This window comes from Heterodontus francisci, chromosome 14 (genome assembly GCF_036365525.1).
Source record: "Heterodontus francisci isolate sHetFra1 chromosome 14, sHetFra1.hap1, whole genome shotgun sequence".
NCBI lineage: Eukaryota > Metazoa > Chordata > Chondrichthyes > Heterodontiformes > Heterodontidae > Heterodontus > Heterodontus francisci.
The window spans coordinates 93,334,759-93,350,576 of record NC_090384.1 but is presented as its reverse complement, the minus strand read 5'-3'; the positions used below and the strand labels follow the sequence as shown (position 1 = coordinate 93,350,576).

Below are 15,818 nucleotides of genomic sequence, written 5' to 3'. Positions count from 1 at the left end.
TGTAGCAGCAGCATTTGTACTTGCCACTGGAGGAGCTACTACTTCCAGAAGTGACTTGTAATGATGATCACTTTGGTCAGAGGCTGCAGCACTCCCTCATTTCCTTTACAGTGCAGCACTAAAGCTGGGACTACTATTAGGAACTGTGCTGTACAGTGAAGAGGCTCTTTGATTGATTCAATGCAACCTTATGGAGCCCTTACATTTTCCATCTGATCCATTCAGCTGACATCAGGAATGTTGCCTATGACCAAGGAACAACTTACAATTGGCATCTTTTTCATCCTTTAATTCCCATCTAAGGCCTTCAAAGATCTCAATAGTCAGTGTTAGCTCAGTGCACAATATGACTCTATCTTAACTCTTTGGTTTACACAGAAAAGTGCATTTGTGGCTACTGATGAAAGGCTATAATTTCTTTAATTGTAACAAAGCAAATGGAACTTCACTTAGAGTATTTTTTTATTCATTCATGGGATGTGGGCAACACTGGCTATGCCAGCATTTATTGCCCATCCCTAATTGCCCTTCAGAAGGTGGTGGTGAGCTGCCTTCTTGAACCGCTGCAATCCATGTGAGGTAGGTACACCACAGTGCTGTTAGGAAGGGAGTTCCAGGATTTTGACCCAGTGACAGTGAAGGAACAGCGATATAGTTCCAAGTCAGGATGGTGTGTGACTTGGACAGGAACTTTGCAGGTTGTGATATTCCCATGCATCTGCTGCTCTTGTCCTTCGAGGTGGTAGAGGTCGCGGGTTTGGAAGGTGCTGTCTAAGGAGCCTTGGTGCGTTGCTGCAGTGCATCTTGTAGATGTTACACACTGCTGCCACTGTGCGTCGGTGGTGGAGGGAGTGAATGTTTGTGCATGGTGTGCCAGTCAAGCGGGCTGCTTTGTTCTGGATGGTGTCGAGCTTCTTGAGTGTTGTTGGAGCTGCACCCATCCAAGCAAGTGGAGAGTATTCCATCACACTCCTGACTTGTGCCTTGTAGATGGTGGACAGGCTTTGGGGAGTCAGGAGGTGAGTTACTCGCCGCAGGATTCCTTGCCTCTGACCTGCTCTTGTAGCCATGGTATTTATATGGCTACTCCAGTTCAGTTTCTGGTCAATGGTAGCCCCTAAGATGTTGATAGTGGGGGATTCAGCGATAGTAATGCCATTGAATGTCAAGGGGAAATGGTTAGATTCTTTCTTATTGGAGATGGTCATTGCCTACACTTGTGTGGCACGAATGTTACTTGCCACTTATCAGCCCAAGCCTGGATATTGTCCAGGTCTTGCTGCATTGCTACACGGACTGCTTCAGTATTTGAGGAGTCGCGAATGGTGCTGAACATTGTGCAATTAGCAGCGAACATCCCCACTTCTGACCTTATGATAGAAGGCAGGTCATTGATGAAGCAGCAAAAGATGGTTGGGCCTAGGACATTACCCTGAGGAACTCCTGCAGTGATGTCCTGGAGCTCAGATGTTTGACCTGCAACAACCACAGCCATCTTCCTTTGCACTAGGTATGACTCCTACCAGCAGAGAGTTTTCCCCCGATTCCCATTGACTCCAGTTTTGCTAGGGCTGCTTGATGCCATACTCTGTCAAATGCTGCCTTGATGTCAAGGGTAGTCACTCTCACCTCATCTCTTGAGTTCAGCTCCTTTGTCCATGTTTGAACCAAGGCTGTAATGAGGTCAGGAGCTGAGTGGCCCTGGCGGAACCCAAACTGAGCATCACTGAGCAGGTTATTGCTAAGCAAGTGCAGCTTGATGGCACTGTTGATGACACCTTCCTGATGATTGAGAGTAGACTGATGGGGCGGTAATTGGCCGGGTTGGACTTGTCCTGCTTTTTGTGTACAGGATATACTTGGGCAATTTTCCACATTGCCGGATAGATGCCAGTGTTGTAGCTATACTGGAACAGCTTGGCTAGGGTGTGGCAAGTTGTGGAGCACAGGTCTTCAGTACTATTGCCGGAATATTGTCAGGACTCATAGCCTTTGCAGTATCCAGTGCCTTCAGTCGTTTCTTGATATCATGCGGAGTGAATCGAATTGGCTAAAGTCTGGCATCTGTAATGCTGGGGACTTCAGGAGGGGGCCGAGATGGATCAACTCGGCACTTCTGGCTGAAGATTGTTGCAAATGCTTCTGCCTTATCTTTCGCACTGATGTGCTCGGTTCCCCCATCATTGAGGATGGGGATATTTGTGGAGCCACCTCCTCCAGTTAGTTGTTTAATTGTCCACCACCATTCATGACTGGATGTGGCAGGACTGCAGAGCTTAGATCTGATCCGTTGGTTATGGGATTGTTTAGCTCTGTCTGTTGCATGCTGCTTATGCAGTTTGGCATGCAAGTAGTGCTGGGTTGTAGCTTCACCAGGTTGACACCTCATTTTGAGGTCTGCCTGGTGCTGCTCCTGGCATGCCCTCCTGTACTCTTCATTGAACCAGGGTTGGTCTCCTGGCTTGATGGTAATGGTAGAGGGGGGGATATGCCGGGTCATGAGGTTACAGATTGTGGTTGAGTACAATTCTGCTGCTGCAGATGGCCCACAGCGCCTCATGGATGTCCAGTTTTGCATTGCTAGATCTGTTCGAAATCTATCCCATTTAGCACGGTGATCGTGCCACACAACACGATGGACGGTATCCTCAATGTGAAGGCAGGACTTCGATTCCACAAGGACTGTGCGGTGGTCACTTCTACAAATACAGTCATGGACAGAAACATCTGCGGCAGGCAGATTGGTGAGGACAGGGTCAAGTATGTTTTTCCCTGGTGTTGGTTCCCCCACCACCTGCCGCAGACCCAGTCTAGCAGCTATGTCCTTTAGTACTCGGCCAGCTCGGTCAGTAGTGGTGCTACCGAGCCACTCTTGGTGATGGATATTGAAGACCCCACCCAGAGTACATTTTGTGCCCTTGCCACCCTCAGTGCTTCCTCCAAGTGGTGTTTAACATGGAGGAGTACTGATTCATCAGCTGAGGGAGGGCAGTAGGTGGTAATCAGTAGGAGGTTACCTTGCCCATGTTTGACCTGATGCAATGAGACTTCATGGGGTCCAGAGTCGATGTTGAGGACTCCCAGGGCAACTGCCTCCCTACTGTAGAGCACTGTCCTGCCACATCTGCTGGGTCTGTTCTTCCGGTGGGACAGGACATACCCAGGCATAGTGATTGCAGTTTCTGGGACATTGTCTGTTCGGTATGATTCCGTGAGTATGACTATGTCAGGCTGTTGCTTGACTAGTCTGTGGGACAGCTCTCCCAACTTTGGCACAAACCCCCAGATGTTAGTAAGGAGGACTTTGCAGGGTCGACAGGGCTGGGTTTGCCGTTGTCGTTTCCGGTGCCTAGGTCGATGCCGGGTGGTCCGTCCGGTTTTATTCCTTTGTATTGACTTTGTAGCGGTTCGGTACAACTGAGTGGCTTGCTAGGCCATTTCAGAGGGCATATAAGAGTTAACCACATTGCTGTGGGCCTGGAGTGACATGTAACCCAGACCAGGTAAGGACAGCAGATTTCCTTCCCTAAAGGACATTAGTGAATCAGATGGGTTTTTACAACAATCGACAGTGGTTTCATGGCCATCATTAGACTAAGATTTTAATTCCAGATTTATTAATTAAATTCAAATTCCACCTTCTGCTGTGGTAGGATTCGAACCCATTTTTCCAGATCAATACCCTGGGTCTCTGGGTTACTAGTCCAGTGATAATACCACTATGCCACCGCCTCCCCTTGTGTCAAAAGCACATCCTTATAAACATATAATCTGCTTTTTGCTGTTGGCTGTATTCATCAAGTTTTTGTGAGCATGACGGATTAAGCCAGTTGCACTCTAGTTGGATCATAAATATTAATAAAACATATATAAATCATACTGTATATATTTGTGTTATATTCATACATATCACAGAATTGATACAGTGCAGAAGGAAACCATTCGGCCCATTGTGCCTGGTCAGCTCTCTGAATGAGCAATTCACATAATGCCATTCCCCAGCCTTCTCCCATAACCCTGCATATTCTTCCTTTTCAGATGACAGTCTAATTCCCTTTTGAAAGCCTTGATTGAACCTCCACCACACTCTCAGGAAGTGCATTCCAGATCCGAACCACTCGTTATGTGAAGAAGTTTTTCCTCATGTCACTTTTGCTTTGTTTGCCAATCACTTTAAATCTGTGCCCTCTCGTTCTTGATCCTTTCACAAGTGGGAACAGTTTTTCCCTATTCACTCTGTCCAAACCCCTCATGATTTTGAATACCTCTGTCAAATCTCCTCTCCTGAGGGAGTGCTGCTGCCTCTGACCAAAGTGATCCACATTACAAATCATGTGGAGGATAGTGTAGAATTTCAAAAGGACATTGGCAAGTTGGTGGAATGGATGGTTTAGTGGCAGATAAAGTTCAATGCGAAGAAATGTGAAGTCATTCATTGTGATAGAAAGAACACGGAGAGATAATATAACATAAAGGATACAACTCTAAAGTCGGTGCAAGAACATAGAGACCTGGGCTGCGCCCAGAGCTGTACTTCAGCTGAAGCTGAACTAATGTCTTGTACAAGTTAAACATAAATTCCTTGCTCTTGTACTCTATACCCCTATTAATAAAGCTCAGGATACTGTATGCTTCATTAACCATTCTCTCAATCTGTCCTGCCACTTTCAGTGACTTATGCACATATACCCCCAGGTCTCTCTGTACTTGCACCCCCTTTAGAGTTGTATCCTTTATGTTATATTATCTCTCCGTGTTCTTCCTATCAAAATGAATGACTTCACATTTCTCCACATTGAACGTCATCTGCCACTAGTCCACCCATTCCACCAACTTGTCTATGTCCTTTTGATGTTCTACACTATCCTCCACACAGTTCACAATGCTTCCAAGTTTCGTAACATCCACAAATTTTGAAATTGTGCCCTGTACACCAAGGTCTAGGTCATTAATATATATCAGGAAGAGCAAGGGTCCCAACACTGACCCCTGGGGAGTTCCACTACAAACCTTCCTCCAGCCCAAGGAACATCTATTAACCACCACTCTCTGTTTCCTGTCATTCAGGCAATTTTGTATCCATGTTGCTATTGCTGCATGAGCTATAATTTTTCTCACAAGTCTGTTGTGCAGCACTGTATCGAATGCCTTTTGAAAGTCCATGTACACCACATCAACGGTATTGCCTTCATCAACCCTCTGGGTTACCCCTTCAAAATACTCCAGCAAGTTAGTTAAACATGATTTTCCCTTAATGAATCCATGATGGCTTTCCTTAATTAACCTGCATTTATCCATGTGACTATTAATTTGGTCCTGAGTTATTGTTTCTAGAAGTTTCCCCACCACTGAAGTTAAACTGACTGACCTGTAGTTGCTGGGCTTATCTTTACATCCTTTTTTGAACAAGGGTGTAACATTTGCAATTCTCCATTTTTCTGGCGCCACCCCTGAGTCTGAGAAAGACTGGAAAATTATGGCTAGTGCCTCCACAATTTCCACTCTCACTTTCCTCAGTATCCTTGGATGTATCTCATCCGGCCCTGGTGCTTTATCAACTTTAAGTATAGACAGGCTATCTAATACCTTCTCCTTATCAATTTTAAATTGTTCTAGTGTACTAATTAACTCCTCTTTCACTGTGGCCTAAGTAGCATCCTCTTCCTTAGTAAAGACAAATGTAAAGTATTTATTTAATAACTTCGCTATTCCCCCTCCCTCTATGCATAAATCCTCCTTTTGGTCCGTAATTGGCCCTACTCCACCTTTTACCACTCTTTTACTATTTATATGCCCATAGAAGACTTTGGGATTCCCTTTTATGTTAGCTGCCAGTCTCTTTTCATACTCTTTCTTTGCTTCTTTTATTTGCCTTTTCACTTCCCCTCTGAACCTTCTATATTCAGCCTGGTTCTGTATTGTATTATCTACCTGACTAATGTCAAAAGCATACTTTTTCTTCTTCAGCTTCATCTCTATCTCTTTTGTCATCCAGGGAGCTCTGGATTTATTTGCCCTATCTTATCCCTTCAAGGGAATATACCTTGACTGTGCCTGAACTATCTCTTCTTTGAAGGTTCAGCTATTGTTTGTCCTTCCAACCTTTGATTCCAATTTATTCGGCACAGATCCATTCTTACACCATTGAAGTTGGCTTTCACCCAGTTAATTATTCTTACTCCAGATTGTCCTTTGTCCTTTTCCATAACCAACCTAAATCTTATGATACAATGATCACTGTCCCCTAAATGTTCTCCTACTGATAAGTGATCCATTTGGCCCATCTCGTTCCCAAGAACCAGGTACAGCAGTACATTCCCTCTCGTTGGACTAGAAACATACTGCTGAAGAAACTTTTCCTGAACACACTCTAGCAACTCTTGCCCCTCTCTGTCTTTTACACTACTACTATCCTAGTCTACATTTGGTTAACTAAAGTCCCCCATTATACCTACTCTATAATTCGTGCATCTCTCTGTAATTTCCTTGCAAATTTGTTCCTTTTCACCACTTCCACTAGTTGGTGGCCTATAGATTACACTGAGCAATGTAATTGCACCTTTTTTGTTCCTTAGCTCTAGCCAAATAGATTCTATCCTTGACCCCTCAGGGATATCCTTTCTCTCCAGCACTACAATGCTCTCCTTAATCAATACTGCCACACTCCTTTTTTTCCATTTCCTATCTTTCCTGAGCACCTTGTATCCAGGAATATTTAATACCCAGACTTGCCCTTCTTGGAGCCAGGTCTCTGTTATAGCCACAATCTCATATTTCCACATGTCAATCTGCGCCCGTAACTCACCAATCTTATTAACCACACTCTGTGCATTCATATACATGCACATTAATCCTGATTTAGACTTTATTACTTTCTCCCTTACTTTGACCCCACCTAATAACTTAATATTCCCAACTTTAGTTCTATCTATCTCTCCCAGTATTCTGTGCACCTTGGTATTCCTGTCTGATATTTCCTCCTGGTTCCCACACCACTACCAAGGTAGTTTAAACCCTCCACAATAGCACTATTGAATAAATATTTCACAATCTAGTTTCAAAGTATCCTTCCTGAGCTGTGAAATGTCTAATGTTCTGGTTCCGAGTGATTATATTGTGTATTGGCAGCTTTAGTATTTAATGTGTCAGTCATGCTCAATGGGCCGAACACTCGCCTCCAAATTAGAAGGTGTGTACCGCAAATGCATCTGTCCATGACAGTATTGGTAGGAGTGACCACCGCACAGTCCTTGTGGAGACAAAGTCCCATCTTCACATTGAGGACACCCTCCATCGTGTTCTGTGGCACTACCACCGTGTTAAATGGGATAGATTTTGAACAGATCTAGCAATGCAAAATTGGGCATCCATGAGGCGCTGTGGGCCATCAGCAGCAGCGGAATTGTACTCAACCACAATCTGTAACCTCATGGCCCGGCATATCCTCCACTCTACCATTACCATCAAGCCAGGAGACCAACCCTGGTTCAATGAAGAGTGCAGGAGGGCATGCCAGGAGCAGCACCAGGTACACCTCAAAATGAGGTGTCAACCTGGTGAAGCTACAACCCAGGACTACTTGCATGCCAAACAGCATTATGATTCCTTCAATCATAAGGTCAAAAGTGGGTATGTTCGCTCAATGTTCGGCACCATTCACAACTCCTCCGATACTGAAGCAAACCCTGTAGAAATGCAGTAAAACCTGGATAATATCCAGGCTTGGGCTGATAAGTGGCAAGTAACATTCGCACCACACAAGTGCCAGGCAATGACTATCTCCAGCAAGAGAGAATCTAACCATCTCCCCTTGACATTCAATGGCATTACCATCACTGAATCCCCCACTATCAACATCCTGGGGGTTACCATTGGCCAAGAACTGAACTGGAGTAGCCATATAAATACCATGGCTACAAGAGTAGGTTAGAGGCTAGGAATCGTGCGGTGAGTAACTCACCTCCTGACCTCCCAAAGCTTGTCCACCATCTACAAGGCACAAGCCAGGAGTGTGATGGAATACTCTCCACTTGCTGGATGGGTGTAGCTCCAACAACACTCAAGAAGCTCGACACCATCCAGGACAAAGCAGCCTGCTTGATTGGCACCTCATCCACAAACATTTACTCCTTCCACCACTGATGCACTGTGGCAGCAGTGTGTACCATCTACAAGATGCACTGCAGCAACGCACCAAGGTTCCTTAGACAGCACCTTCCAAACCCAAACGACCTCTACCACCTAGAAGGACAAGGGCAGCTGATGCATGGGAACACCACCACCTGCAAGTTCCCCTCCAAGCCACACACCATCCTGACTTGAAACTATATCGCCGTTCCTTCACTGTTGCTGGCTCAAAATCCTGGAAATCCCTTCCCAACAGCACTGTGGGTGTACCTACCCCACATGGACTGCAGTGGTTCTAGAAGGCAGCTCACCACCACCTTCTCAATGGCAATGAGCCATGGGCAATAACTGCTATCCTAGCCAGCAATGCTCACATCCCAGGAACGAAATAAAAAGTCCTTTTTCAGAATGAGCACATGATCTGGGCTGACATTCCAGTGCAGTACTGAGGGAGTGCTACACTGTTGAAGGTGTTGTCTGTTTGCTGAGACAATAAACTGAGGGCCCACCTGCTCTCTGAGGTGAACAGAAAAGATTCTGTGACACTGTTTTGCAGAAGAGGAGTTCTCCTCAGTGTCCTGCCCAATACTCATCCCCCAACCAGCATCAACACAGATTCTGTGGCCATTACCAGGTTGCTGTTTGTGGGAGCTTGCTGTGCACTGTGCTCCTTCGGCGCAACATCGAGAGCCGAAGGGCCTGTACTGCGCTGTAATGTTCTAATGTTCTAATTACAACAGTGACTACACTTCAAAAATTGACTAATGCATTTTGGGACAGCCGAGGTTGTGAAAGGCAAATTCTTTCTTTACTTTACATTATAGGACTAGATGAGCATAATACTTTCAAATGTACCAAATGATGGAGTGGGTTGCCCAAGTTTAAAGACTGAATAGTTAAACACAATTAGGCTTTTCTCTTTCCTACCAATTCCTGCTAAATGGTTGAACTTTCAATTGTTACAATCTAACCCAAAACAAAACCGAATAATTTATAAATCTAATGCTCGTTAATTTAATAAGAGGCACACTCAAGCTAACAAGATAATTACAGATTCGGTCTATCTTATTTCATTCAACCAGAAAGACCCTACAATGCCCTCCATTGCAGCATCTAATTGTTTCTTTGGAGCTAAGAAAGATAGAGCAGAGTATTTTCTAAAATTGTGAGAACGTAAGAACTGTGGAGGAGCAGAGAGATTTAGGGGGCCGTGTATAGAAATCACATCAAATTAATTGACAGGTGCAAAAAATATTACAAAGGTTCATAGGATGTTAACCTTAATTTCAAATGGGCTAGAATACAAAGGGCTGGAAGTTATGTTTCAGTTGTATAAAACTCTGGTTAGACCACAGACTAGATTTTTAGCCACCTCCCCCCGAGGCTGGGAACAGCAGTGAGCAGGTGTGGAATTTTGTGCTGCTTGCCTACATGCCGGTTCCCTGGCAATCCACACCTGGCCATTTTTGAAGAGTCGGAATGGGGGTGTGGCAGGACTACCCAATTGACCAAATTACAGGCCTCTGAAGGACTTTTAATGGAAGCCAACTGGGATTTTCCAGTCAGCCTCCAGGTTTCCGGAGGCAGCAGGGGACATTGAGTTGCCTGGAGGTGGCTTCCTAGTGGCAGACCTGTGAGCCAGCTCCCTGCCTGCCTGGATGCAGCATCAGCTGCAGGCTGCCCTGTAGCGGGGTTCCCAACCTCCACATCACAGTGGTGGCCCGGCTGCAAAGGCCATTTTTAATTTGAAGTTTGAAAAGGTTGGAGAGAGGGCTCCTCCATTTTGAAGTGTCCTCCCCTCACTTAATTGCCATGGCACCCTGCTGCTTTCAAGCTGGAAGCCCACTGATTGGTCGTCATTCTTCAACAGCCGTGATTTTATCTGGGCCATGTGGGTCTCAGCCACCGGCTAAACTCCAGTGAGAGGCCCTCGTCACTTTTTCTTTGGAAGACACACCGCGTTACGTACCAATTATGCACTTAAGTGGACAGCAGCGGCCTTCACCGGGATTAAGGACTCTGGCAACAGAAGTCCTGCCTGCTGAGAGCTGCCGGCCTCTTTTACTGAGCAGTGCCACAGCGGAGGCTGCTGCTGGTAATGGACCCACCGGAGCTGCTGGACCCAGGCCACAGGTGAGTCATGGTGGGAGGGGTTTCATGGGTGTGGGTCGCTCGCGGGAGAAGGGGTTGTCGAGGGGTCAGCAGCAATGGCATGGTGTTCTCATGCGGAGCCCCCCTTTCCGATGCTGGGTCCCTCGATCAGGCACTAAGTGTCTTTTAACGAGGGCTCCCCCAACCCTGGAGCTGGCAAGCAACCCGTACGGGTTTGCTCGGTGTGCTCCCTGTGCGGCGACAGGCCCACTCACCGCTGGGCTAATATCAGCAGTGGCAGGATGAGGTCCTATATTGGGCATTGATTGCCCACTTAAGGGCTTCAAATGGTGGCAGGGCAGGAAGGCCGATGTGGGCTTCTGACCTCCATTTGAGCCTGATGGAAGGGTTCAGAAGCACATGGCGAAAATCATGCCGCATGTCTTGTGCACTACATTCAAGAAAGATATATTGACCTTGGAGTGGGTACAACACAGATCCACCAGAATGATACCGAGACTAAAAGAGTTAAGTTCTGGGGGAAGGTTGCAAAGACAAGGCTTGTATTTCCTTGCGTGTAGAAGATTAAGGAGTGATCTAACTCAGGTGCTTAAGACGATGAGAAGAGTTGATAAGATAGAAAGAGAGAAACCATTTCCTCTGGAAGGAGAGTCCAGAACAAGGGGCAGAACCTTAAAGTTAGAGCTAAGCTGTTCCGGAGTGAAGTCAGGAAGCATTTCTTCACGCAAATCTGGCACCCAATGCTCCAAAAAACTGCTGAGGCTGGGGTTCAATTGAAAATTTCAAAACTGAGATTGATAGATTTTTGTTAGGCGAGGGTATTAGGGGTATATAGAACCAAGGCAGGTAAAATTGAGTTAAGATACAGGTTAGCCAGAATCTAATTGAATGGCAGAACATGGTCCAGGAGGTGAATGGCCTCCTCTTGTTCTTATGTTCGTAACTGATTACAGGCTTTCCACTGCCCTATCTGGAAGTCCAGTTCATGTCTTGGTCACTCAGAATGCATTTACACTGCACAGAGGAGCGCAGATATTTTGGAGGGATGTGGAGCTGGAGGAGATTACAGAGAATAGGGAGAGGCTGAGGCCATGGAGTGATTTGAAAACAAAGGTGAGAATTTTAAAATCAAGATGTTGTTTGATCGGGAACCAATATAGGTCAGCGAGTGTGATTTGGTGCAAGTTAACACATAGGCAACAGAGCTTTGGATGACCTCAAGTTTACAGAGAGTAGAATGTGGGAGACCAGCCAGGAGTGCATTGGAATAGTCAAGTCTAGAGGTAACGAATTGTTTACAAGTTCACTGTGGATATGTAGGCCATGATTACAAGGCAAGAAAGGATTTGAAACCCAACCACCTGCTATGAGACTCACTTTCAAGTTCCCAATGCAATGGAAGATCAGATTGCTGCTTTGACTCTGTGTTCACAGCATAATACATTGAACGTACAGAAACAAGCCACTGATCCATGCTGGTGTTAAGGCTCCAACATCAACAACAACTTATACTTATATAGCACTTTTAACATAATAAAATGTCCCAAGATGCTTCACAGGAGCAGACTACAACAAAGTACGACAGAAAGCCACAAAACGAGATATTAGGTCCGATGACTAAAAGTTTGGTCACAGAAGTAGGTTTTAAGGAGTGTCTTAAAGGAGGAAAGTGAGTGGAGAGGCAGAGAGGTATAGGGAGGGTATTCCAGAGCTTAGCACCTAGGCAACTGAAGGTGCAACCATCAATGGTGGAGGGATTAAAATCAGGGATGTACAAGAGGCCAGAATTAGAGGAGTGCAGATATTTTGGAGGGTTGTGGGGCTGGAGATTACAGAGATAGGGAGGGGCGAGGCCATGGAGGGATTTGAAAATAAGAATGAGAATTTTAAAATCAAATTGTTTCTTCACTGGGAGCCAATGTAGGTCAGTGAGCACAGGGGTGATAAGGGAATGGCGCTTGGTGCGAGTTAACACACTGGCAGCAGAGTTTTGGATGACCTCAAGTTTACAGAGGGTAGAATGTGGGAGACCAGCCCGGAGTGCATTGGAATAGTCAAGTCTAGAGGTAATGATGGCAGGAATGAGGGTTTCAGCAGCAGATGAGCCCAGATGGGGTGAAGTCGGGCAATGTTATTGAGGTCGAAATAGGCGGTCTTAGTGATGGCATGAATATGAGGTCGGAAGCTCAATACGGGGTCAAATGTGACACCAAGGTTGCAAACAGACTGGCTTAATCTCAGACAGTTGCCAAGGAGAGGGATGGAGTCGGTAGCTAGGGAACAGAATTTGGAGCAGAAACCGAAAACTATGGCTTCAGTCTGCCCAATATTTAATGGGAAGAAACTTCTGCTCATCCAGTACTGGCTGTCGGATAAGCAGTCTGATAATTTGGCAACAGTGGAGGAGTTGAGATAAGTGGTGGTGAGGTGGAGCTGGGTGGCATCCACATACATATGAAAACTAACACTGTGCTTTCAGATGATGTCGCTGTGGGGCAGCACGTAGATGAGAAATAGGAGGGGGCCAAAAATAAATCCTTGGGGGATAGCAAAGGTAACAGTGCGGGAGCAGGAACTGAAACCATTGCAGTCGATTCTCTGGCTATGATTAGATAGATAGGAATGAAACCAGGTAAGAGCAGTCCCACCCAGCTGGACAACGGTGGAGAGGCATTGGAGGAGGACGGAGTGGTTAAGCATGTCAAAGGCTGCTGACAGGTCGAGAAGAACAAGGAGGGAAAGTTTACCTTTGTCTCAGTCACATACTATGTCATTTGTGACTTTGATATGAGCTGTTTCAGTACTGTGGCAGGAGTGGAAACGTGATTGGAGGGTCAAAGATGGAGTTCTGGGAAAGATGGATTTAGGAATTGACAACACATTCAAGGACTTTGGAGAGGAAATTTGTGGATGGGATGGTAGTACTGCAATGATGGTGGAGTCAAGGGGTTTGTATTTTGAGGAGAGGGGTGATGTTGGCAGATTCAAAAGAGAGAGGGACAGCACCTGAAGAGTCAGAACCGTTTACAATATTGGGTAACGTGGGGACTAGGAGGGGAAGTTGGATGGTCAGCAGTTTGGTAGGAGTAGGGTTGAGGAAACAGGAGGTGGGTCGCATGGGCAAGATGATCCCAGAGAAGGCATGAGGGGAGACAGGAGAGAAACTAGAGAAAGATGCGAGTTCAGGTCTTGGGTAGGAGTGGGGGAGCATTAGTTGAAGTTTGGCCAGGTTGGCTAGTGGAAGGGCGAGACGTGGCAGAGGCAGCTGATCGGATGGTTTCGATCTTAGTACAAAGAAGTCCATGAGCACCTCATACTTACTATACACTCATATATCAGCCTCCATCAGCTCTGTTCATCTTTTTTTTTTCCTTTGGCCTCCTTGTCTCAAGAGACAATGGGTAAGAGCCTGGAGGTGGTCAGTGGTTTGTGGAGCAGCGCCTGGAGTGGCTATAAAGGCCAATTCTAGAGTGACAGGCTCTTTCACAGGTGCTGCAGAAAAATTTGTTTGTCGGGACTGTTACACAGTTGGCTCTCCCCTTGCGCTTTTGTCTTTTTTCCTGCCAACTGCTAAGTCTCTTCGACTCGCCACACTTTAGCCCCACCTTTATGGCTGCCCGCCAGCTCTGGCGAATGCTGGCAACTGACTCCCACGACTTGTGATCAATGTCACAGGACTTCATGTCGTGTTTGCAGACGTCTTTAAAGTGGAGACATGGACGGCCAGTGGGTCTGATACCAGTGATGAGCTCGCTGTACAATGTGTCTTTGGGGATCCTGCCATCTTCCATGCGGCTCACATGGCCAAGCCATCTCAAGCGCCGCTGACTCAGTGGTGTGTATAAGCTGGGGATGTTGGCCGCCTCGAGGACTTCTGTGTTGGAGATGCGGTCCTGCCACCTGATGCCAAGTATTCTCCGGAGGCAGCGAAGTTGGAATGAATTGAGACGTCGCTCTTGGCTGACATATGTTGTCCAGGCCTCGCTGCCATAGAGCAAGGTACTGAGGACACAGGCTTGATACACTCGGACTTTTGTGTTCTGTGTCAATGCGCCATTTTCCCACACTCTCTTGGCCAGTCTGGATATAGCAGTGGAAGCCTTTCCCATGCGCTTGTTGATTTCTGCATCTAGAGACAGGTTACTGGTGATAGTTGAGCCTAGGTAGGTGAACTCTTGAACCACTTCCAGAGCGTGGTCGCCAATATTGATGGATGGAGCATTTCTGACGTCCTGCCCCATGATGTTCGTTTTCTTGAGGCTGATGGTTAGGCCAAATTCATTGCAGGCAGCCGCAAACCTGTCGATGAGACTCTGCATATACTCTTCAGTGTGAAATGTTAAAGCAGCATCGTCAGCAAAGAGGAGTTCCCTGATGAGGACTTTCCGTACTTTGGACTTCGCTTTTAGACGGGCAAGGTTGAACAACCTGCCCCCTGATCTTGTGTGGAGGAAAATTCCTTCTTCAGAAGACTTGAACGCATGTGAAAGCAGCAGGGAGAAGAAAATCCCAAAAAGTGTGGGTGCGAGAACACATCTGTTCATCTAACTCTCAGAATAATCTTCTATTTCTTTCTGCCTCATGTCTTTATCTAGATTCCTCTTATATTGCATCTATGTTACCTGCCTCAATTACTCCTTATGGTATTTATCATTTCGACCTCCCTTTGACACTACAACTGGCATGCTACCATGGTAAATACCCATTAAATGTGGAACCAGTGCACAATGCAGCATTCACTTACCATAGATTCTTGCTGGACATATCCTATATCTTCAATTCCTTTTATATTGATAATATCAACTCCTTTATCATCTGTTGGTAAAGGACAGTGCAGCTCATTTTGTAACATTGTGGGATTATTGAATGCTTGTATTTTCTCCTCGGACTCGAGCAGGACTGCAATGTTCCTGTTATCCTCACCCTTGGTTGTATCTAAAAGGGGCAAAAATCAGTAAAAAGTGAGAACGTATAGATCCAATGTTTGCTATATTTTACAAAAATAAAATTGTTCAAGTTTAAAAAATCTTCATCTGAAAACCTATTCACAGGTTGCTGAAATTATCTTACAGTAAGTAGTTAAGTGCTCGTTCGAAAATTGTACCTGGAGCCAAGCTTTTTGATTATCATTATGAGGCATGCACTATAATTAATGCTGACTACAAAATGTGTCGGAAATGAAAAAGAAAGAGTTGTGGGTAAAATTGGAACAATCACTCAGACAGTTATGGGTGTTTCTGATAAATATTAGAATTATGCTTCCATATCCTAAAACTATATTTATACAGCCTGAAGATTAAAATAAAATTGATCCATATCAAGGCACTGGGGAGGCAAATATGTGCTGTGAGAATGCTGTGTAAGTTCTACTGTTTATTATTGGATGTCACAGTGAATTTCATTGAAACATACCCAGAGCAGCATGTGTTTAAACAGAAGTATCTTATTAGAATTAGAATTAGAATTAGAACATTACAGCGCAGTACAGGCCCTTCGGCCCTCGATGTTGCGCCGACCTGTGAAACCATCTGACCTACACTATTCCATTTTCATCCATATGTCTATCCAATGACCACTTA

At 45.6% G+C, this 15,818-nt stretch overlaps 1 protein-coding gene across 3 annotated transcripts in view; it reads right to left on the bottom strand.

Moving 5' to 3' along the window:
* The window catches only part of ano1a (anoctamin 1, calcium activated chloride channel a), a 235,581-nt gene that overhangs the window by 203,388 nt on the left and 16,375 nt on the right, over positions 1-15,818 (bottom strand). For all 3 annotated transcript variants that reach the window (XM_068046540.1, XM_068046542.1, XM_068046543.1), the window contains exon 2: positions 14,984-15,174. In XM_068046540.1, coding sequence (XP_067902641.1) covers positions 14,984-15,174 — 191 coding nt within the window. The remainder of the gene's footprint in view (positions 1-14,983; positions 15,175-15,818) is intronic.